Here is a 24,915-nt window from a genome sequence, read left to right as displayed (position 1 = left end):
CTATGTCCTTCAGTCTTTAAGAAAAAAATAAAATCAGTATAGCAGCTTCCAAAGCAAAGATGACTGGATAACAGAAATATTGCCCTATCTTTTTCACTTCTCAGATTTTAATTCTTTCCCCAGCTACTGATATTCTGCTGATTCAAAAGCATACATCTTATGTATGTGCCTTTTTCAATAGGAGACTTCAGACCCTGAATTATTTCTGTCCATTTGTGCAAACTTTTGTCAACTCTTTGCGTATGATGTTAGTTACCAATATTTCCTGGCATGCATGAAATGTGTGTTAAAGTTAAACACAGGCAGAGGAAGATGCCTCTCCACACACCTGCAGACACCAGCTAGTGAAAGGCAATGCTAGTGGAAGGCAGTGAGACCTCACACTCTGAACCAGAATCTGCATTTTCTGTACAAATGTAAATAAAGCAAATCTGCCTTTTCTGTACTGGTGTGCATAAAGCACTACATCTGCAATCAGCACTCTCATGCTTACATGGGTACCTGCACAGAAGAGAATATATTCCACATGGATTCACCTACTCTTCTGTAGATAAATGCACTGGTGTAGGTAGGCCACGGTCTAGCTCTCTTTATATATTTACTGGTTAGAGAGATGTATGATGGAGCATGACATCACGTGACAAACTCCAATCCCACATAAGCACAGAGTCATATTACACTGGATTTCATATTTCAGGTCACAAACCCTGCTCTGCTTTCTCTAACCATTCTGCCAGGCCTGCCCATGCTGGTGTGACCAGACCTCTGGCTGGGTCCCACCCTGCAGCTCTGAGCACAAACTCCCACACACCTTTTCAAGATCAAGATCTCCAGGCATGGCCTATGTATTGCTCTGAACACAACAGTCTGCTAGCACACAATTTCTTTTTTTTTTTTTTTTTTTTTTTTTTGTAACTGGTAATTATACCAGGAAAAGCAACTGAAGGAAAAGGTGCATTAAAAAACCCCCTTAGTATGTATCTTTTTTTTTTCATAAATGGCTCCCAGAAGCTTCCCTCTACTCTCTCTGCTTCTTTAAAAACATAACAGTGGAAAAAAACAATCATTTTCAAACCAAGTTGTTCAAATATTATCTTTCTAGCTGAGGCAAAGCAAACTAACCAATCGAGTTCAATACTGGAGATCATCTCCTGCTGGTCCCTTGCAGCCACAAAGCCCTGAACTCCACCTATTGTCTCAATGGAAATGCTACAGACTGTTTTAATCCCCCATCCCCAAATTTTTAACAAACATCAATTAAAAACCCAAATAAATCACTTGTTAAAAGGTTTGATAAAGTGTTTTCTAGCTGCTAAAAATTCCCTCACAAATACTGTATTTTGGGATAAATTTCAAAATAGCAACAGGTTTATTCTTTTTTTTTCCTCCACATTTATATAATTTTGGTTCCATTTCTATATAGTAAGGTGACAGGAAGAATAGTGAAGAGTTAACTCCTTCCATCCCAAACTTATTACTACAGCACCTTCACCTTTCTTTCCTTTCCCCACAATACACCATTAGACTGACTTTTATAAATAGCCAGTTTGGAAGGATCCTTTTTTTTTTTCCCCTTTTCCCTTTGAAAAATTACCTAAAGCCTTTTTTTCCCAAGCAAGTTAATGTGAACTTGGGAATGGCAATTAAATTGTCAGAATTAAAAAATTTGTTTTTAACTAGAAGGTAGCCAGAAGTATAGTCATGGGGCTGGTATTGATTGTCTGAACAGAGAACATTAGTCTTCAGGTATTTATTCTGCCACCTCTGCACCAGAGGTTCTCCTTCAAATCAAATCAATCCTTGGAAAAGATTGGTTCTTGCTCCTAAGACACATAACTAGGCTGCAACAGAGCTGATTGTTGTTGTCCTCTCCAGGTTCTACTGAACAATATCTAGGCTTCCAATTGTTTCTGAATCGGTTTCACAGTTGCAAATTGTGATGATTCCTACACTGTAAGTTCTCTGGGGTGGAGAACACTTATAGTTGTTATTTGTAAGACACCAAGCAGTTGATAATGTGTATCTTCTAATGAAAGTGAGCTAAAATCCATGTTATCAAGCATGGTTACTGCTTGTACTGCTCCATTATTTATGCATTATTTTCCCCCGCCTCCCTTTTAGCAAAATCCCTTATGTCCAATTTCAGGTTTTGGTCTGTGATATTTTGAAAAAAACTTAAATAGGCAGTAGGGAACCTTTTATACATTATCTAAAAATACTTTTGCTTCAGAGACATGTAAAATTAATTGAAATTGAATCATTAATGAAAAATTATTGATATGAAATCATAACATACTGGAGCAAATACTCTGCAAATACTAGGGACATCTACATCATGAAAGCCAGGTTCCAAAAAATCTGAGAACAATTGGAATTTCTGATATGAAATTGGTTAATATTAGAAGTTTATAAACATAAATCAGAAAGAAAATTAACTGTACCTTCTAAAACTCAAGAAAAAAATACCCAAACAAACTAAAAACAACACATCAAGAAAGCCAAATTCAAAATGAAACGGTAAAAATCCCAACTACCTTTGCCCTCCTATACATTGTACATAGTTTCCAGCTGAACTTGAATTTGTACTTCAGTCATAGATTTTACACTGTGCCAGTGGAAGTCCTTGAAAAAAGACAGCTGTATGTGTACACACACTCAGGCAGATAACAACTATCCATAATTTCAGAAATCACATTAAATGACGACTTAGGGTAAAGTAAACTAAAATATTCACTGGATAGATAAAAAAACAGAAGGACTACAGATAACAAAGGCAGTATGAAAATTCAGAATAAAACAACATCAGGAAATTAAACAAAATAGAAGACTGTTAAGGATGGCAAAATCTGAATAGAATGGTACATAGAAAACAATTGTGTCTATTTAAATCACCAGAGTTAGTTATCAGCTATGCTTATTAGATAGTTCTGAAATAGGGCTACTTTATTCATTCTTCCTTTGTATGACAAAAATTCTTGTCCTGTCAATTACCAACTGATTATATACCACAGTCCTTGAAATATAGTATGGATTAGTGAAAATATCACATTAGTATGAAATATGAATAATTGCATTACTGTGTCTTTACTTGTGGAAGAATTAGTTACACAAATTTAAATGGTTGCTCTAAATATTTTTCAGTAAAAATAAAGATTTTTTTAAAATTTTGATGAACAGCATAAAGATTAAATATGAAAATAAAACAGGAATACATCAAATTTTGACAAGATCTATTTAACTCAAAGTACACATAATATTAAAAGGGGGGGAAGTTGTTGTTCATCTATGGAGTTTTAAACAGATAAAACCCTAATGCCCTACAGTCTATGGTATAGGAACAACACATCTTACTAAGAACAACAATCTCCAAAGCAAAAAGTGAGTTAATTAATCCTACATCTTGTTCTTCTATCTATAGTCAAAGATGTAGGGCTCTACAAACATTGCTTTCAGATCACTTTATTGACTATTCTCTGTACGGTCATTTATTTCAGAGGACTGATGTCACATTTGGCATCATATCAGCTGACATATTGTGGACATTTTCTCCCAGAAATGGCTCTTTAAGGCTGAGTGCAAGAGGTTAAGATGCCTGATGGAAACCAACTTTATGACAGTGATGTTCTTCTACATTCATACAACACTCTTAACAATCTAAAATTAGCATAAACTGCATCCCCCACACAATTTGTGTGGGCATATGTATGCATCTACGTATTCAGTAATTCATACGCTAACAAAGAAAAAAACCCCTAAATTTAGGTTATTTGCTCCATGACTTGTGCCTTCAAGGTGAAGGATACTCAGCTTTAATTATGAGCAAATTATTTTTAAGTACAAGACTTTTCTCCCTTATCAGTGCACCCTCATTAGATAGCAAAGACATAAAATTTTGTACAAAACCCCAAAGCTCACTGGCTTTGATTGTGGTTTTGTTTGCTTGTTATATTTTGATTTATTATAGAATTCTCAAACTGACTATTCTATTAGTTTGGTAAATACATTCCCCTCTAGAATGGACATAGCATCTTACATCAGACTGATCCCAGGTTACGAAATGAGGAATAACAACTGTAAAAAAAAAGTAATCTCCTTTTTTTTAAATCACCAGGTAGAAACAATTATTACCATTTTGCTGCTTGAGCAATACTTTGCACGTCAGCATTTGTTACTCTTTATTCCATATTAAATTCTTGCAGAAAAGCTTGAGGACTTAAGCAAAGGTACAGTTTAGCTTGTAGAAGTGTTATTTCTCTTTTAACATATCTGTAACAATAAGCAGATATGTGCTAACTGAAACAACTGGTGTGGATTTTGAACAAGAAAAATTCTTCTGAAGTTACTAAACTACAAGCAGGTAATTTACACAGAAGTCTGTCCAGGGATTAATGGTAAAATTGCATCCACTTTGCTTCTGCCTAGTGAGGACTGTAATTGCTGTATGCAAGGTATGAAGCACCCAGGCCAGCTGAGATGGGAAGAAGGGGCTCAGCAAACACCAGTGAAGGCGGTGTGAAGGAACAGCCAGGTTACTCCTGTATGGAAAACACACTGCCCGAACCGCGGTGCCAAAAGCCTGTGCTTTGGGACCATTTGCTAGCATCCTACAAGGAGGAAGGTCCAGCCTCTCCCACCACGCACTGTAACCTGCTGCTGGTGGCAGGAGGCAGATTTTGCACTGACCATGCTCTCCGGCTGCCCTGAGCGTTGCTTCAGGATGTGTCGATCCGAGGGGGTTGCGCACAAATCGTCGCCGGCGCCGCAAGTCATCTTCCCAGTAGTCGAGGCGCCAGAACTCACGAGGACGACTACAATGAAACAGAGGAGCCACATATGTTAGCAATTATCAACCAGCATGGTAGCGCTGAATTTCTGCATAAAGCTCTCCTTGTTTGCGCTGCTTTCGCCTTTTTTTCCCTAACCTCCCCCCCTTTCTGCAATCTTTTACTTAGGTATGTCCTTGAAAATAACAATATCACCTTCCAGTCTAAGGAACTCCTTTCCCTTTTTTCTTGGAAGGTGAAATGAGCACTAAATACATCATTTTGAAATGAATTGCTGACAGTGTGATCAGTTTCCCCACACTCTAGTGGCATGTGCTCCGATTTCAGCCTCATTTCAGCCTCAGCAGGGCACCTTTCTCAGTGACTGCATTTATAAACCAGAATAGGGAAAAGGCTATTATAAATATGGTATAGCATTACCTATATTAATCAAAGTCTGTCCCCCTTCATTTTTCTTCCTAATTTGTGCCTTTTTGCACAAGGTCAGTAAATCATGCCATGAATTCTTGGTCCAGAAAGTGTTAACTTTAATGAATACCTCAGTTACATGGTTATGTATGTGATAATAAAATATTACTCTGTTTAGATGTGCAGGAATTTAATTAAAATAATCTCTTAAAATATTCATTACATTTAGCCCCTGAGGCTTAGAACAACACGAGAAAATGCATTTCTTTTCCATTTACTGTTTTTAAATAAACCATTCCAGGAGAGTGAAACAGCAATCTATTTTCGAGCAAATCAGATTGCATTTCTGGTTTATGTAGTTGTGTTTTTACATTTAATTAAAAACTACATGTTATGATGTGTAATAGTTGCTACATAGAAAGCATACTTTAAAAAATTACATATAGAAAAGGTTATATCAAATTCATTATTTTCCATTTTATGCTCCAAATATACATAGATCTTTTTAATACAGTCATATATAAGTGCCAGTTACTATCTGTTTAGATGATCATGAATTAATGCCACTGTAAAACACTATTTTAGCCCAGAGAATGTACAGAAAATGCCAATTTCAGGTATGGCAAACAAGCAAACAGAAAATACCTGAGGCATAGATTAGCCATGATACCCTGAAAATGTGTACGTTCAGACTAAAAACATGGACTTTGTTTACAGAGCCAATTTTAAAACCACAGATGAAAATGCATATATATATATATTCCATTTCTGATCCAGGAGCTAATAGAAAGTATATCTGTCAACACTGACAAATGAATAGGCACAACTAATTTACAGATCACAATGTTAAAAACACTTGTATCTATGTTCATAGTTCCGAGGTTTAAAGGCAGAAATTAGTTTTATTTAAGGTAAATCAAGATTTCAAACAAATGCAGTAACAAAAGCCAGAATGATTTGTGTAACACTACTCTCAAACATGATTTGTAGATATTAAAAATTCTGAGTGAAAATAATTTTATCAAAATGGAGGTTGTCTTTGCAGTCTTCATTAAAATTCTATGTCTATTTCGAACACCAAAGAAAAGGCAGTGCTAGTCTTCATCTTCCTAATTGCTTAATTTCAGGAAAGGAACTGAAGTATTGGAATAAAATTCCCCAGTATCTTATTCTCACACTTGTCTGTATTACAGTCATGCTAAAATTGGGCGGCTCTGATTATAAGACCCAATGATTTTGGAATAATTAACCAAAGAAAAACTACAATATACAGGAAGATATGGGTTTATTCAAAGGTCGATTAATAACTTAAAATTCTCCATTAGTGATTACAGAAAAAAAGCAGAACACAGCTGGCTATGTGCATGCCTTTGATAGTCGTAGAGCATGGATAGGCACTTCATCATTCTGCCTTCCTACATTTATCTGTTAAAATTATTATCAAATATCAGCCAGGATGCAGTCGTGAATCACAGCCTGCTCCTCATCTTCAGGGGAATGATACAATGAGGGTCTATTCATCAGGGTGGCAATCGGCACGAGTAATTAGTTCCCTGCACTGGGATCTCCTACAAAGCTTATTTCAGTCGGCACCACAAACATATGACAATGAAAAGCTAATGGAAGCCGCTAAAATTTGTTAACCTCTTCTGCCATCAATCCTTCTGGTGTGCTGTGCTACAGTATTATGCAAAGATGGTAAATTATTAATTTGTCATTCATCTACCTCGCCACAGTTTTGATAGAATTAAGTGATGCCATTCTTCTGGATAACAATTACAATTATAGCACATTACAAAACTATGCTAAAATTATTAGGAAAATAGGTAACAATGATCAGGCATGAAATATTATCCTGAAACATAATATATCTTTAGTCCCTCGCTTTTATTTTCAGTTCTGCATGCAAAATTTGCATAGGATTCTATGTCCTTCAGTGGTGCACTGATTATTCACACACAACTGCATAATCACTATTAGACTGTGTATTTCAGTGTTTGTAAGTATTGGCAACCACTGCATTATGAGGGCGAAAAAAATTATCCACTCTTCACACATAGAAAACCATCCAACAAAAACCTACAAAGCCAAAAATAAACACCTGTGTTGACTAATTGTTACAAGTGAGACAATTTTGAGAGCAGCTACTGGGAAAAAAATGCAATTTTTGAACCAAGAAAAAGCAGTTGATACTAGAACCAATATAAACCAGTGCACCACACAGCTAGTCCAGCACACTGCCTTACCAGTAAAAGCAATTAACCACTGCAGTCCCATCCCCAAAAGGCAATGCTGTACCTTGCTTTGTACCTCTGCAACCAGGCAGAGACAGAAATATTGCTCTGATTGGGGCAGAATGACTGGCAGACTGAAGGACTGTGAAGCAAAGGGCCAAGGAGGCAGATTTTAGGGAAACTACAGGGGACATTTGACAATAGGAGCTCCTTGCCCTGCAGGAAAGGCGGCCATATGGACTAGAGGTGCTATATGGACTGGTTCGATGAACGTAACTACTCAATTAGTCTAAATGCAAGAGCAACATCACTCAGGGGATCAGGGATTTATGAATTATAAATCATATGATTTGCATGGATTTGTCAGGGCCCCCTCTAATATGATACACAGTAATTAGTGGTTCCTTAGTAACAATATAGACTGAATCGAAACAAAGCTTTTATATAAAGTGTTTTATTCAAATAGCATAACCATTATACTTCTTTATTTTTCCAACAGTTTCCCAAATTACCAGGCTATGTACTCAGAATTGAGAGAAAACCTTCCTCTCATTCCCATGCACCTAACTCCATTGTTAAAATTGTACAGAGATGAGATCAAATTTAAAATGACCAAAATAACCTGTTCCCGCAGGATTTTGTGTCATGAAAAAATAAGACATTTCACTGTGGGCAATAAGGAAAAGTCTAAATGCTCATTTATCTCCACTATCAGAGCAAGAAATCTGTATTTCCTACCAGTTTCAAAAATCAGGACAATTGGAGACAAAACATACCAACTGCTGTAGTAGTTTTATTATGGTGTCATAGCAAAGGTATTTTAGGCATGGAAACTACCTATTAGTCCTCATACCCTTACAGATTTAAATTGAATATAAGCCACACATAAGACAACAATGAGAGGATAATGCAATTGCTGAAGAATTACTTCTTGTAATGTCTTACCCCACTGTGTATTTCAAGATACTCTGCTATCCTAGAAAAGCAACAGCCAACACACCAGTGTGGGCTGTAAAGGGACTGCATGAGGTAGGGAAGACAAAATAAAATGGAAACCTACAAAAGCAATATTTTGAGAAGTCTTAGGGCTGTACTCAAGCTATCAGTTAAGTGAGAATGGATTTCAGCACACCACAGAAGCCTCCATTCAGATCCTTAGAGGAGTGAAGTAGCAAATAAATACAGAACAGAAAAGAGAGAGAAAGAGAGAGAGGGAAAGAGAGAGAGGGAAAGAGAGAGAGGGAAAGAGAGAGAGGGAAAGAGAGAGAGGGAAAGAGAGAGAGGGAAAGAGAGAGAGGGAAAGAGAGAGAGAGAGGGAAAGAGAGAGAGAGAGGGAAAGAGAGAGAGAGAGGGAAAGAGAGCACAGTGTTACAGAAATCTTCAGAGACAGGAGAGCTAGAGCTCTAAAAGACCTCTTCCATCTTAGAAGGTTTTTAAACGTAAAGGCAAGAAAATCCACTTCCACAAAAGGCAATCACAATAAACTCAAAAACAGAGAAGCTTGTGTGAAGATACCAAGATAAATTCTGAGATTACACACTCCTTGTCAGAACTCTAACTGTAGAGTTGGGCAGATGAGTCAATCTCCAAACCTAATCAATCCTTGGTCTCTTCACTAAGACCATCAGCAAGGCAATCAATCAGTGATGACAATTCCTAAGGTGCAGATGCTCAAACACAGAGACTTAGACTAAATTAGTTCCATAGACAGCCAAAAACAGAGTGGCAACGCCACTCATGCATCAGGAGCAACAGATCTGAAAGAAATCTAAAAGAAGGCAGCTCCACAATTTCTCCATCACCAACTACATGTCTACTCCATCTTCTGGTTATAATTTATTACACACTTTGGTTGCAACGGCTTATCAAATGCAGAGTATCAGGTGCTCCTTCTAAATTACACAAAAAAGCAATCCAAGAATACAGATAGTGGTCCCCAACTTTTAAGGAAAAATAAAGCAGATTATTTTAACACTGTTCAGGAACACTTCTTGGTCTACAACCAGGTAACTTTTGCTTCCATGTAAAATGTTTCAAGAACTTAAACCAGGTATCTTCTGCAATAGACACAAACATTTTTCTCAAAAAAGCCAAAAAACGAAATCAAACTTACAATAACCCAACAATAAGCATTTGCATTTGAATCACAGAACTGTTTGGGTTGGAAGGGACCTTAAGGATCGTCCAGTTCCAAACTCCCTGCTGTGAGGAGGGACACCTTCCACTAAATCAGGTTGCTCAGGCCTCATCCAACCTGGCTTCAACCACTTCTTGGGATGGGGCATCCACAAATTCTCTGGGCAACCTGTGCCAGTACCTCACCATCCTCACAGTGAAGAATTTCCTGTCATTATCTAATCTCTACCTGCCCTCTAAATGTGAAGCTATCTACCATCGTCCTGTCACTCCATGTTCCTGTAGAAAGCCCCCCTTCATCTTTCTTGCAGTCTCTTTAGGTACAGGAATGTGCTGTGAGGTCTCCCTGGAGCCTTCTCTTCTCCAGGCTGAACAGCCCCCACTCTCTCAGCCTTTCCTCATAGGAGAGGTGCTCCAGCCCTCTGACCATCTTGGCACTCTGAAGTCACTCCAACCAGGTCCACGTTGAGGACCCCAGAGCTGATGCAGCCCTGAAGGTGGGCTCTCACCAGAGCAGAGCAGAGGGGCAGAATCCCCTCCCTCCCTGGCTGCCCACGGTGCTTAGGATGCAGCCCAGGACATGTTTGGCTCTCCGGGCTGTGAGTGCACATTGACAGGTCACGTTCAGCCTCTTATCCAACAGCACCTCCAAGTCCTTCTGGGCAGGGCTGCCCTCAATCTGTTCATCTCTCAGCATTGATTTGAGTGTCAATCTGAAGATAGAAGTGCTGAAGTTCTGGAAAATACTGCAAAACCTTTGGTGGAGTTCCTCCAGCAGACTGCAGGGCATCTTGTAATGTAGAAGGCTGCCTCATCTTGCAAATTGCAATCCATTGCATTTCCATGGCATTCAGCTGGATGTCCAGAATATTAACTAAAATCTCTCATATTTTTATGTAACAGTAAAATGCAAGGTATATTCCACTAACTGACTCAATAAAAGCTAATTTCAGAAAACAAGTGAAACATTTTCTGAAGCAATTCAATACTCTTCTAAAGAGCTTTCACAAACCATGAAAAATTTTTTATTTTTGATCTAAAAAACCAAGTTACACCAGACTGCACAATGAGCCACATGTCAATAAATATTTATCTAAAAAATGTTTTGTACACATTTAGATACATTACTGACCTGTAACATAATCAAAAAATATATATCACACTTTGGAATATAAAATATTGATCTTGATGATCGCAAAGCAAATGCTGATTATGTTAACAGGTAAGTTCTCAGCAGCACTACCAAGTTTCACATTCCATGCAGAGATCCCATACACAACTGTTTGCCACACAGCAAATCAGAGTACTGATGCAGTAGGGAAAATTACTTTTTCTGTAAATCAGGTTCCTGATCCGATTCCCACCTTGCCCGTACTACCAAAGCAAACAGGAAAAGGTTTGATTCGTATTAAGTCAAAGTTGCAGCTCAAATATTACTCACCCAGCACCATTCTGTGTGTATTTCACAGCACTTCACTGGTAATGTATCTACTTCAGGACATTAAAGATTAATTAAATCCTGATAAGTGCATTGAGATCTGTGGAAGTGCTGCCTACATTACCTACACTTTCTACAATGGCACAACCTATTGCATTCAGCTCTCTCCCCTCTCTCAGCTGCATTCACACAAGCATTTGTGTGGCTATTCTAAACAAAATCACAGTAACCAGCTGGGATTATTAGACTTCATTGTTTTTATTCTGTTTTATATCAGTGACCTGTTTACCCTGCAGCCTCACCAGCAACTATGTGACTAAAAATAAGGGAAAGAGATGTGCAGGTGAGAGAAAGGAAGGAAAGGATGAGGAAGAATATCAAAAAGACATATCATGTAATCATACTCTAATAGTAACAGAGTCTCTGCCTTTTCATGTTATCTTCATTTGCCCCAAACACAGACATTCGTATTCCATAGTTTCAGGATACAGATTTCCACAAAAGGAAAAAATTGGGAATCCTTAAGAAAAAAACTTCATGTGCAGGCAGGCTCTTTAATCTCTGCCACAGTTACTACTGCAGTAACAGGAACTGGTCATAACAAAGGGCCAAGGCCACTGAGTACAACTTCATTGGCAAAATATCAATTATGAGAAACACTAATGTAATCCATTAAGTCTATTTACTTCTAACCCTCCTCCAAGAAAACATCTGGCTTTGTCTGTGAAGGATTTTTTTTTTCCTAAAGGAACCTTTGCCTTTCTTTGTACTTCAATTTTATCAAAAGGTGTGTGTGGAGGGGGGTTTTCTGGGTTTGCTGAAGAGAGAATAGAGTCATTCTTTTTTGAATCTTTCAGAAGAAAGAGATGTGAAAAGCATTTCTTGACGAGAGGTGTGAAAAGCAGGCTATGAACTTCAGGCACAACATGTGCATGGACTCAGCACAGAACTCCAAGGACTCTGCACAGTTGTAGGGCACCTTTGTACAGTTTAAACCTCGGGTGCTTCCAGTGTAGAGAAGAACAGAACATCAGCAAGGGAAACCTGTCTTAACATACATTTCATATATAAAGATATATAAACACATAAATCTAAACATATGTTTGCATTTCCCCATATAAACACGACAGTACAAACAGCACAGATCTGCAATTCCTAAATTTTCCATTTTAAAAACTAGTAGAAATGCTGTTAGCATGCTTCTATACAGTAAACAGATTATCTCTTTATCTCAGCCATTAGGCGCCTCAGCTACAACTCCTTGCCCAGGACTCCTGTTTTCTGCATTTTCATGGAATCATACCAAAAACCCATTCCCACCTAACCAGCATGCAAACAAAACCAGAAGAACAATGCCGATTTCAGATATCACAGAGACTCTTTTCTGCACTGACAAGCTTTGAATTCCTCACTTAAAAAGCAATCCAAAAAAAATGTCAACTATAAATGTTTCAGTCTCCCTTTATGCATTATAAAGCACTGTGTCAGGGAAGACAAGCCCACCTTTAAGGTGTTGCTGTCCTAGATCATGGTGCTATTAACCTCCCGTTTAAAAACAGTTCTGTTTATGTATGAGTTTATGTAGGCTCTTCTTTGATCTTTATTAACCCCTTGGTAGCTAACCACAGCCCCGACTTTTTGGAGCATTCTTTGAAGTGCTGGCATTCCAGTGCACACTGATACTTCAAAGAGGGCTCAGTTAAGTTAAGGTACAGTTCTAATCATGTATTCTGCAATCACTATCTTATCTTAGCTGATCTTATAATGATCAGTCTAAAATAAAGCTGCACTTCCAAAGACAACACCATGAGACACAGTTCAATCCATCTTGCATTTCTGTCAAGATTAATTATAAATTAACTGAAATGAAAACTACTCCACTTTCTACCAGAAGTTAACATGAAAACTTTTTTTTGGCTTGCAGCAAAATTAATTCAGACATGATTTAGACAAGGAAGAATGAATGCATAGCAAATTTGCAGCAGGATGCTTTGGCTTAGTTGCTCATAAATCTTTGCAAAACTCACACATCCTACTCCCAACTGCAGTCAACAACATTTGTTTTGCAAAGTAACTACAGCTCATATAGATCCCATAAACTGCTATTCATATTGAAACTAACAATAATTCCCACAATATACAAAAAATAGGTACACTACATCTTGCTGGAGGCTTTTTGCTTTTTACCTGATAATGCTGAATTTTAGTCTGCAGTACTTGTCATCCCTTCCTTGCCAAAATGAGCAATGGATTATGAGAATATGTTGAAGGACACAATATGACAAAGGAGCCAGCTCAATCTTAATCTCCTTAGCCATTCCTGTTGGTTCTGATGCTTTCATTTTAAGCACATGCATTGGAAGTTCCTATTTATTTTCCCACTAATTACAGCAAAACCAGGTTTTCTGTGAGGAATATTTAATTGAAAAATTGAAATATTATTATTAAGATTAATTCTTTCCAGTAGGTGGGATTTGACATAATCACCTTTCAGCATCTGTGGATATAATATAGATCAACTTTTGACAAAACAAGAAAATCTGGTCAGTTCTGTGATTTTGTTTGTACATTGTTCTGACCCCAAAAAAATTAAACACAGCAATTACAGTAAAGTTTTTCCCAAAACTCTTAGATTTGACCTGCCACAAATATTTCATCTCTTCTAGAAGAAACAGGACGAAATCACACTCCCATATATCAACACTTTAAGAGCTGTGGCTAACCTGTATCTTTTTTTTATAGCTCTCTTAACAGCTGGATACTTTTCTTGCTTCTATAAAAATGTAATAGTGCACCCCTCTGATTCAATAAATACTTTTTTTCTCCATGTTCTTCTACAGAAAGTTAATTTTTTTTTTCTCTTTTGTATATATTTTTTGTGAGTCCTCTGCCAGAAAGGTCTCAGTAACTGGGTGGTTTTATTTGACTTTTGAGGGTGTTTTTGTTGGTTTTTCTTCCTTTTTTTTTCCTTTGATTGTTTCATTTGGTTTTGTTTGCATTTTTTGAAGTTAAAATTACTATCTATTAACCAAATTAACTCAGCAATTCAAAAACCACCACAGAGAGGAATAACAAAGATGACAGAGATTTAGGTACAACTTTTTTTTTTTTTTAACATAGCATAATAAAGAGAAGACAAACCTCTCTGAGGTGTCTAAATGCCTAAATATCAAAAATACATTAATTTTATCTTTTTATGGTGTGCATTTGAGAATTTGAGTGTATCAGGACATAAGGAATTCCTCCTTCAACCTCTTGTTTAATCATGAATGAATTTGAACATCCTTGAACCTCGGCTTGAAATTATGAAAGGGGAAGCAGGCAAATCTCCAAGGTTCACAGAACGTTTGGCTACTGGTAAACAGCACCTTGGGAAAGGAATTCTCAATTCAGATTGCAAGTTAGGATAATGAAGCCTTAGAGACACCCAATTTCTGTATCATCTGCATTTCTTCTACTCTCTGAAACAATTACAATCAAAGCTTTAAAACAAAAAGATCCCAATCAAAATCAAGTATGATTTGATTTGAAAGTTAACACTTCTGTGCAAGATTCAATTCAGGACTTAAAATCTGAGGATAGCAAAATCTGGGAAACAACTTCATTGGGTGATGATTGCAGGAACACATGTAAGAGAGAGTTGAAGCAACTGCAAACACAGAACTGCACTCTGAGACAGGAAACATTAAGCACAAAGCAGCAAGACCACTGAAAAGCACTTGGAGCAAGATTCCTGTTTCCATACTAGCCCAGTGCCCTTAGGAAACAGCAACAGGACTCAACTCCCTTTAAAAAGGCTTAACTTATTAAATAAATTTCTCCCTTGAAAGCCTTGCAAACTATCTCTTAGAAAACCCAAACACAGTACTGAATTATGATGAAGCACCATTTTCTGAACCACACAAACAATTCTGCATTTACTGAAGGTTTAAATAAAGGAAATGGTAGCCTGCAAACACACCTTCTCTTCTGTTATATGTGATCAACAAAGCAGGAGACAGAAGTTTAGCAATTCATAGGCGCTGCAGAGGGGGGCAAGTTCAAAACTGTTACTTGACATGGTCCTATGAAAACCATTTAAGCCACTGAACAGCCTCCTGAGATCCACTGATAGCCCCAAGGGTCAGCAAGGTTGTGAAGCCCTCACAATATTCACAAAACAGAAGTGGGGAAGCCATCCTTACCAACCCTACAGAACCTACTAAAGGGCTACTTGTAGAAAAGCATGAGCAATATTAAAAGTGCTAAACCACCCAAGATTCCTTTGATAGAGTAATCCAAGGGCTTAGCCCAGGATAAAACCTTGTACACTGGCACATCAGAAGCTGCTAACTGAGAAGATGCAACTTCTTTTCCATGGGTACACCAAGAGAGAATTACAGCAACAGAAAACTTGGTAACAAACACTCCAACCGATCAATACAAGAGTTACCATAATATTCTCTCCTCCACATTCTTCCTCCTCAAGACTAATACTAAATGTTAAATCCAACACTATAAAACAGTATTGATAAAAGGACTGGAAAATGAAAGTTTAAGAAGCAACAAACCAGGAAATGTTTCCTCTTTCATTTTGGTGATTTAAGCGCAAGCATAACACTCACAACTTCATTCCCCTCTGCACTGGCATCCATAGAGACAAGTGTTTAAAAGAATGAAGTTTCTTCCTCAGGGCAATTACTACCTCTCTTGAAAAGGCATCCAGCTTCTCTCTCTTCATCTAGCTACTCCTTTATTTGTTTTTAAGAAGTTCACCAAAAAACCCCAACCAACCAACCACACACACAAACCACCAAAACAATAGGAAAACCCACATACCTCTTTAGGTTCTTTCCTAACATTGAAACAACTTTCCCAATATTAAGCTGTTCTTCTCAACACAGGAATCCCATCACAGAGGGGAACGAAATGGAAACAACACTGCCACTGCCAATGGGAAACAACTCAGCACCACCAAGAAGCTCCCCATCAAAGGGGAGAACCAGGAGCTCCGGAGACACTCACACGGGCTGCAGGCAGACCCCATCCCTGCAGTGGTGCCATCAACCACTCAAAGGGCTCCTGGTCCCTGCAGAAGAGGCCATGAAGGCACTCAGAGGATGGAAAGAGCACAAGAATGTCTGTACCTTTTCTCACTCAAGGTCTATCCTGAAATTCTGTATCCCAAAATGTGAGTGGTGGCTTAAGGAAGAGCAAGATCGATCCAATCATGCACGACTTCTCCCCAAGCACTCAGCCAGTTTCCAACTATTTTCAGCTCAGGGGATTTCCTGAGTCTAATGTGGTTTGTCTATTTATACTCCTTCTTCCTCCTAATGCATTTCTCTTCCAAGTACTCATCCACAGCAACTTCATATAAATCCAAGCATCAGTCCTCTCAATCCTCAAGTTTGGGAAGAATTACTGCAGTGAAAACAACAAGGTGGAACTGTGCATATTTCTGGGAATGTTCTAATGTGTCTCTTCAGTACCAAGGTAAAGAGTTCTCCAGAAATCTTCATTTTTGGACTACAGAATTCCACCTGTGTGCTCATAAACCAAGTATCTGTGTAGTATGTGATACTGCTAATGTTCACAAAAACCTATAGTTGGGACAAGGAAAAGAGAAATCCTTTAGGTACTAAAGAAACTCCTAACAAAGCTATAAACTTCCTATTTAAAATCTGGAATGCAAATGTGAGAACAGAACAGTTCTCTGTAATAACCATACAACTCACAATATTTTTTGCTGGAGATGTTAATTCTTGTTTTATGTAAATTCTTCAGAGGAGATTATTTAAGACCACACCACTCTGAAATTATGGTGCAGATACATATAAGCATAATTTAAGTGTACTGCACCATAATGCACATTTTCTTCCTTGAACATAATCTCCTTCCTGCATATATAAACTGTATCTGTAATTATCCCTAGTCATACCTTTCTCCATTATTCAGCTTTAGAAATAACCATGTATTGTCCCTGCCAAACTAAGCTAACTTATTTTTTTAGTAGTCAGTGATGAAAAAAATGAAAAAAACATTTTGATACAGTTTCCAACACAACTTGTTCAAGAAATCTTGTTTACCACGTATATTAAACCCATCACAAAAAACACCCATAAAGAGAAGGCATGGTAACAGACTTGAAAAGCATGGGTTTTTTGCAATTAGCTTCTGCCCTGACAGAAGAGTCAATTCAGACTGACACTCAAAATCAAGGAAAGACTCTTTCATTTCATCATGAAAATTGAATGTTTTCACTTTCCTTTTCAAAATAAAAAGCCTCTATAGTTTCTAAGAGATTTGAATGATAAGACAAAATGAAATGTTTTCATTGCTGCAAAAACACTAATGTTTTCATGAACAGAGCTCTAGAAAGAATAAAAAGCATTAATTTACACACAAGCCAGTTCAGGCTTTTTTAAATGACTTAGGAATTTTATTTTAGAGTGTCTCAAGTACAGAATATACACACAGCTACTTGTACTGGAGTTTGCAACTAAAAACTGAAGATACAGTAATGCAAACAATGGCAAAAAGATTCAAATAAAACCTGATCTTCTGCTACAACTTCTCAAGGTCACAGGATTCATTTTCAGTATCATGCACCATTAACATTTACTTTGTTGTACCAGTCACTAAGAGGGATAGTGAATATGGTTTTCACAAAAGGGATGGCTTTCATCTAGACTTTCACCCTCTTTATAGGGAATAACTTTGCTTAACTTTGGAAATGAAATACATGTGTGAAGCTCTATGGGCAAGCAGCAAATCACAGCAATAGCTACAGATTACTTACCAAACCATCTGATAGAAGTAACCAATCTTTGATACTAATCCCTGCAAGATGTTATTTTCCCCAAAAACTTCCCATGAGGGAAGGGGGCAGTGAGGGGAAAAGAGAGACTTGCAATCATCACAAAGATTATACAGCACAATGCAGAGGATTTGAAGGAGAATTTCTCTTTGCTGTATTTTAATAATTAGTAATAAAATTTGTCAGGTCAAAGTCAGATATGTTAAGAGAACTTCAGTTGAGTTCCTTTTTCACATAGAAGCTGTTGTCCAAAGTATTTCTTTGGTTGTTTCTATGGCCCTGCTAAAGGCTTTGGAAGCCCACAGTCTGTATACAATCAGGAGGTGTTTGCTGATGCAAAACACCTTTGAAGATGCTGCCCATCTTTCCCTGGGTTGTGCCTCAGGCTGCCCCCATCACACGCAGACTGGGACCTCACGTGCACCAAACCCACTCAGAACAGCCTCGGGCTCCATCCACAACAAACAGGCACTAATCCCAACGACCAACAAAGAACAACTCCTCTTGTCCAGAACTTTATCTACTACAAATAAATAGTAATAACAATAATAGTAAAAAAAAAAAATCCTTTCTCCCTCTCTCTGAAATGGCTACTCCAGGAAGAGCGAGACAAAGTTGCAGTTCTCTTTCATCAGTGCTATCTCCCCAACAACATAAGCAGCACAAAGAAGAAAATTATTTCACCAAATACAGGAGAGGCAAAAAGCCTATGAAGCACCAAAGAAAGCATCTTGATGTGGAAGTCATGGGAGATAAACATGTGAGAGGGGAGGGATTATGCATCTGCTGGGGATCAAAAGAGGACAGCATTGGGAATCAGCTGGACAAGAGTCAGAGTAGAGAAAGGGGGGCAAAACCCAGGTCTGGCTGGAGAAAAACCTGGGAAAAGTAACAGAAGGTCAGAAAAGAAATCTAATTAATGAGGACAGAAAATGCAGTCAGACAAAAACAGAAAGAAAGATGGGGGGAAGAATATTTATTCTATAAAGTTCGTATTAAGACAATGTGATATAAGGGATCCTGTTTCTGTGGCTCCCTGAAAACTGGACCTCATAATCTTAATCCTGTCCCACAATATTAGTCCGATGCTCCTTTGTTGTTTTTTCAGAAGAGAAGGGGGAAATACTGTGTGCATGTGAACACTGAACACAGCATTTCCACTTCCACAATTTCCCTGCCATGAAGTAATCTTGCAGCTGCTCCTTAAAACAGCAACAATCTCAATCATACAAGTCATGTCTCATCTACTTTACCACTAAAAAAATATTTAAAATAAATATACCATCACTCAGCTAAAATCACATTTTAAATCTTCAGCAGCAGTAGCAAAGGCTTCATGGAAGTTAACAAATGAATTAATACAAAATGCTTTTTAATGATGTCACTACGAGGTTCTTTAAGCAAGGACAGGTAACAAGGTTTATGCTGCATTTTAATGCTTGAATCAGGAGCCTGCTGGCTTAATCTGACACACTCTACAGTATGGCAAAGCTAGACAGTGTTTTAGAAGCACAATGCAGAAATATGAAAAACCCCAAACCAACCTAACATGAAAACCACTTAAAATGAGTGACGAGGGCCACAAAGCACATTAGTGTGGGTATTGGATATAACTGCAGGCCCTGGTTCACAGTTTTGATATGGCCTTTCTTTCATCTGTCCTTAAAATGACAATCCCTCAAATATTTATTTTAAAGGGTGCATCAAGGACTAGTAAACATTCAGGTTGAATCCTGCAGTTTTCTTATTCTTTAGAAGTTTAAGAACAAAAATATTTGCCTTCCTAGGGTAGGCAGGGTGCTCATGCAGATTATTTGGTGTGCTTATAATTTTGAAAATATTGTTTCAGTAATCAAATTTTAACACAGCTATTTAGAACCCGAGGACATTATAGATGTATAACAAACCCCACAAATAGTAATGGCATAAAATACATCCAGTGAATAACTCTTGGGTTTCAGAGTTTTCAATTTTTTTTTTTTGTTTATATATATTGATTAAAAATTATATATTAATTTTTACAATAAAATGCATTCTTCCTTTGCAAGCATTACTGTACAGTGTAGCAGTGTTTCCCTCCCTTTAATACACTATTACCCACAACCATATGCTTTGTGTTTCTAAGTATCATTAATAAAGAAGTTGCCATAAAGCCCCTTCAAGTAACGGGTCAATATTCCTAGATCTGACATACAAAAGGACTTCTAAAACCAAGCTTGTCAATTTTTCTTTGTTTATTTTATATCTATTTTTTGCTCTTGTTCACCCTCCTTTGAAGTTAGTCTTCAAAGCTTCAATATCAATAGGAATGCAGCATTAAGAATTTTACGACACTGTGCTACTTAAACTTTTATTGTTTTGTTGCAAAATCATAATCAGAAGGATTAGACTTGTTTTGGCTTTTTGTTTTTCTTTTCATTGTAATTTACTCTTTTTTTTTTAATTCCAATTCCAGTATGCCATAAATCTGTAGCATGCCCCTTTCAGTCCTCCCACATTGACAAAAAAATGCAGTTTACACTTAAACATGCTCAAGAAAAAAATTAACATTCTTTATCATTTTCTAGCAGAGACAGTTAATACTCTCAGGCTACATTAATAGAATCTTTCTGCCATTGTAGAAAGTTTGATAGCACTCTTATTTCAATGTCTGATTTTTTCTCCTTTTTTTGACAAAGACAAATGATTGCCATCAATCAAGATCCAATCGGGTATACACAGAGTCAAGCAAATGCATCACTCTTTACTGGTTTTCCTGCTATTTGTGCAGGCTTTGCTTCATATTATTTTATAGAATGATCAAAAAAGCAGCCGTAAGATAGATCATTCACACCCACTGTAAAATTAACTTTCATGAATAATGAGAGTTTTAAACCTCAGATAATGTATATGTTATACAGGAGATATTGCTGGAGTTCATTTCTGGCTGGAGATTATGTAAATGATACTATATGACCTTTATCATTACAAACAGGACATGCAAAACACATATTATTTCATACATCATTCTAAAATAAGTCAGAACCTAAAGCAGAATCAGTCATTTATAATGTTCATGGTGAAGTGCTAAGGTTGCAAGAAAATGATATGAAGTACCTGTGATGTTTGTGACTACCCCTCTTGCTGAACCTGTTACTTATGTGCTCTAAGCACACTAGAAATCACAAAAATGAATCTTACCCCCTTTGTTTCTTTTTAAGAAAAATCAGTATTTTGTTTCTTGATAAAACCATTTATCTCAAGACTAAGCTATGATGATAACCACTTATGTCAATCATAAGTGAATTAATAGTAATAGTAATAATTAGCTATATGTAAATAGCCACATTTACATAATGGATGAATAAGTCATTCAATTCCTTTTACACAAAACAATATTTTAAATCACTTTCCTTACGTTACTTCCTTATCCCTAAGCTGAGCAAAGTTAAATTGCTTAAAGATTTCCTAAAGATAAAAGGTACCATTCACTGTGAAGGCTGGACAGTTGATACACATATGGAATCAATGATGAACTCTAGGAAAGATCTAGCAAACCAAGAAACCCTCAGACATCATTGCTCCAGACTTCTCTTTTCTGCACCAATGAGGAACAAAAAGAGCATTAAATGTGGATTAAATTTTGAGGCTTACACAGCTCTTAAGTATGCAAAGACCTTTATAAAAATATCAAATAAATATATTTATACAAAACGATATTTGATTATTTATATACATTGTGAAATTTCAAATAGCTATCAAAGAAATTCCTATTGCCAAAACATCTAGTCTTTGGTATCAGCATGCAATAAAGTCAAAAATTCAGTTAATATCTTTTATTTGGTTAATATAAATTCAGTGACTAATATTATCCCTGGGTCAGGAAGAAGACTACGCCACAGAGTAGACCAGTTCTTAATTCCCAGTACCTTTCTCACTTTCAAACCTTCTGTCTACCATTTCTTTCATCTAATCCTAACAGTCATTTCCTTCTGACAGAGAAGTTCAGGAGCTTCTGCTGTTCTGCTGGATCACAGCACAGCTTAAGACACTCATCACACACCACACACCTCTGTTGCTTTTACAACAAGAGATTAAGGCTCACCCCGATTTATCTCATGCTCTGGTACTGCTTCCCCAGTGGAAGTACACTTCTGACACTTGTCCTTCAATCTCCACAGCCAGTGTAAAATAATAGATTTTAGGTATTAGCTAGAAAATCACAGGTATTTTAGGTTTTGTAGAAATCATCACCAAGGAAAAAAAATCCACTTTACGAAAGAAGATAAGCTTCTGGTTGAATGAATTTTATTATAGAACACTTGCTGCCTGTACAAGGGAGCAGTTGCCTGCAGCCATCCTGATGTTTGCATGTTGCATTTTTTAAAACAAATTTGTACAGCAATTTTCTTCCCAAGGGCCAATGCAGGGCAGACAAGCCTGTGTGATACTCAGAATTTCAGAACTGCAGCTGACCTGCCGTAGCCCTTCTACCACACACTTTGAAGGCAACATCCTTATTGAGCCCATCTGAGAATCACTGAGAAATTCTGTCCTAATGGACTTCCCAACAGCATCACCAACATACATAGCCATGATGCAATTCAGCAAAAACTATACAAAAAAGCACTTATATATCAAAGTATTCTGAAGCCTTATCAAATGAAAGATTACAGCATCTTCAGACTGATACACAATTTATATGTGCATAACTAGAACAATTCAGTATTCATATTTACTATTTATATGTCCAAATGTAGATCATTATCCTTCTCCTTTCCTTCACTGACAGATGGATACAGGTAACTGTCACTGCACTTGTTTCTGAAGCCATTGCTTTCAGCAGCTGCAGCTCTTGGTTCTAGAGCTCTCTGTTATTTTCATATCCCATTCCTTTCTTGGTCAAGGGGTTTTTTTCACCATCTTCATGTCTCTTTCCACAAGGAAAAGAATGCTTTTACACACTTCTTCCCACTTTTATGGCCATTTCTTTTCAAGCTCTAAAATTGCACTGTGGAGCTGAATAGCCAAGGCAAGGGAGTGTAGAAACATGGTATTTACACTGCCTTTGACAACTTTTCTGCTTGGGCTTTAGTAGGTCATTCGATGCCCCCACATGGGCCAACCAGACACCAGAAGTCCCATGTCCCACTCCTTTACCCTTCTCCAGTTTCCCAATTATCTCAGAGATATTATTGTTCTAGTTAGTCGTGGCTGTCACACTTCTCCATACAGCAACTCCAGCCATTCTGCCAGGGCTGCACTTGAATCTGTGGCAACATCATTTACCTTGACTGCAGCACCCAAAGAACAAACCCAAAGAAAGAAGAACAGAAAACTCTCTTCAGTGCTAAAAAGCAGGGTCAAATTACAGACCAAATAGTGACAACTGCATTATGTAGTGTAAATATATTTTAATTCAACTCTGAGAAATAAACAACCTGTTTATGTCCTCCTTCTCCATGATCTGAATTCATAAAAGTGCCTTCAATGCACAATGCACTAACCTAAATTGGGTATTTTCCCTTCATTTCTCACATGCAATTCCAAGAAACTGCTCTGTTTGCATTAGCTAGAACAAATGGAAATATCCCCTTCAAAGATGGAGAAATGAATACTTTTCTACTACAAGCACCCAAATAAAAAAAGGAAACTAAAACAAAACACCATCATGTGCAAAAGACAAAGTAGTAGAAGTATGGAAAACATCCCATTTTCATTTTGAGCTGTATTTTATTTCTTAACAAATTTTTCATATTTTCCTTTTCACTAGCATCCTAAATCTTTAGTAGGCCCTGAGATGATTTCTTAATATATTAAATCACTCCTAATTACACACATATTTAATAACATGTCTTTGGGTAATTTAGTTAATATAAGTTGTGCAGCATTTACCCTGCCTGTATTACAATCTCAAAGTCATTACAATTAGAGATAAACTAAAGAGAATTATTTTTGTGTTTTGTTTTTAAATTGTATCAAAACAGCCCTGCTCCTCAGCCTGAGCATATACAGGGATCAGACATTCCAGTGTAAGATAAAAACATGTCAGATGTAAAAGTACAGTTCTCTGAAACAAAATTGGCCACACAGTATGAAACAAATTAATGATTAACAGTATGTTCCAGCCAATATACTACTACTTTCTCTTTGAAGGGTTGTCTTCTACTCTTTAAAGAAGAAAAATTTGTATTGTCATCAGTTCTGTTGAAAAAAAAAATCAAAAAATAAAACCTGCAAAGCCTAGATCTTTTACACAAAAAAAAAAATCCCCCACAAAGATCATTTTCATAATAAATTATAACACACTTGCAGGAGCAAGTGAGGGCAAAAGTTACCTTGGTCAGGGAGAAAGACATAGCAGTTCAATGTCTGCCTTGTTCTTCGACCTAAACAGCCCTTAGATTGATGTCTAACAGCACAGCCTACATACAGTAAAAACAGCAGTTTATATTTCTCAGTGCTTGCTTGCTTCCTTGTTTATATATTTCAGATTTTTGACCAAACAGAAGACATGTAATGACTTAATCGCAAAAACACTTTTCAAATGGTACTATGCGTATGTCTTGTAATTGAATCAATAAATTTTCATGGCCCAGTGTTTACTTTCTGCTGCAGAATGAACTGTAGCACAAGAACCGGCTACAGCCATTATACTGCTAATGTGGCAAATACTGTGGAGTCAGTTTGAGTAAACTCTACAAGGTTACAAGGTCAAAATAAAAGACTGCATAATTTATCAGATCAGGCAAATCATTTTGAAAGTACAGAGTTAAGTGCGGCATTAGGCCGAGATTACCGCCTTTCATGAATAAAGGTTGGAATCCGTGTTTATTCAGCCATACTATAGATGGCATGTCCTGTATAAACTTCATTCATTTAAAGAAACCCTGACACTGTCACTATTTAAAACAGTGGAACATAAGTAATACATGTTGTTCTTTCAGGATAACCATCCCAAACCGTCTAACATTGTTGATCTTTCAAAATAACAAGCACTAGATTGCTAGGAAATAACCTCAAGCAACACTACTGAGTGCAGTCCTTCTTTCCCACAAAGTTCTGTGACAAATTCAAAAACCCAAAACTATAATATTTTCTGTTTAAGTTTACTAAAATATGCTGCTGATATATTTT

The 24,915-nt window shown here is 37.2% G+C and overlaps 1 protein-coding gene across 4 annotated transcripts in view; it reads right to left on the bottom strand.

Moving 5' to 3' along the window:
• The window catches only part of LRBA (LPS responsive beige-like anchor protein), a 368,802-nt gene that overhangs the window by 172,171 nt on the left and 171,716 nt on the right, over positions 1-24,915 (bottom strand). For all 4 annotated transcript variants that reach the window (XM_074540769.1, XM_074540771.1, XM_074540770.1 and 1 more), the window contains one exon: positions 4,684-4,808. In XM_074540769.1, coding sequence (XP_074396870.1) covers positions 4,684-4,808 — 125 coding nt within the window. The remainder of the gene's footprint in view (positions 1-4,683; positions 4,809-24,915) is intronic.

This window comes from Zonotrichia albicollis, chromosome 5, assembly GCF_047830755.1.
Source record: "Zonotrichia albicollis isolate bZonAlb1 chromosome 5, bZonAlb1.hap1, whole genome shotgun sequence".
In the NCBI taxonomy this organism is placed as follows: Eukaryota; Metazoa; Chordata; class Aves; order Passeriformes; family Passerellidae; genus Zonotrichia; species Zonotrichia albicollis.
Note: the sequence above shows the minus strand (reverse complement) of the source record. Positions and strands in the feature narration are given on the sequence as shown.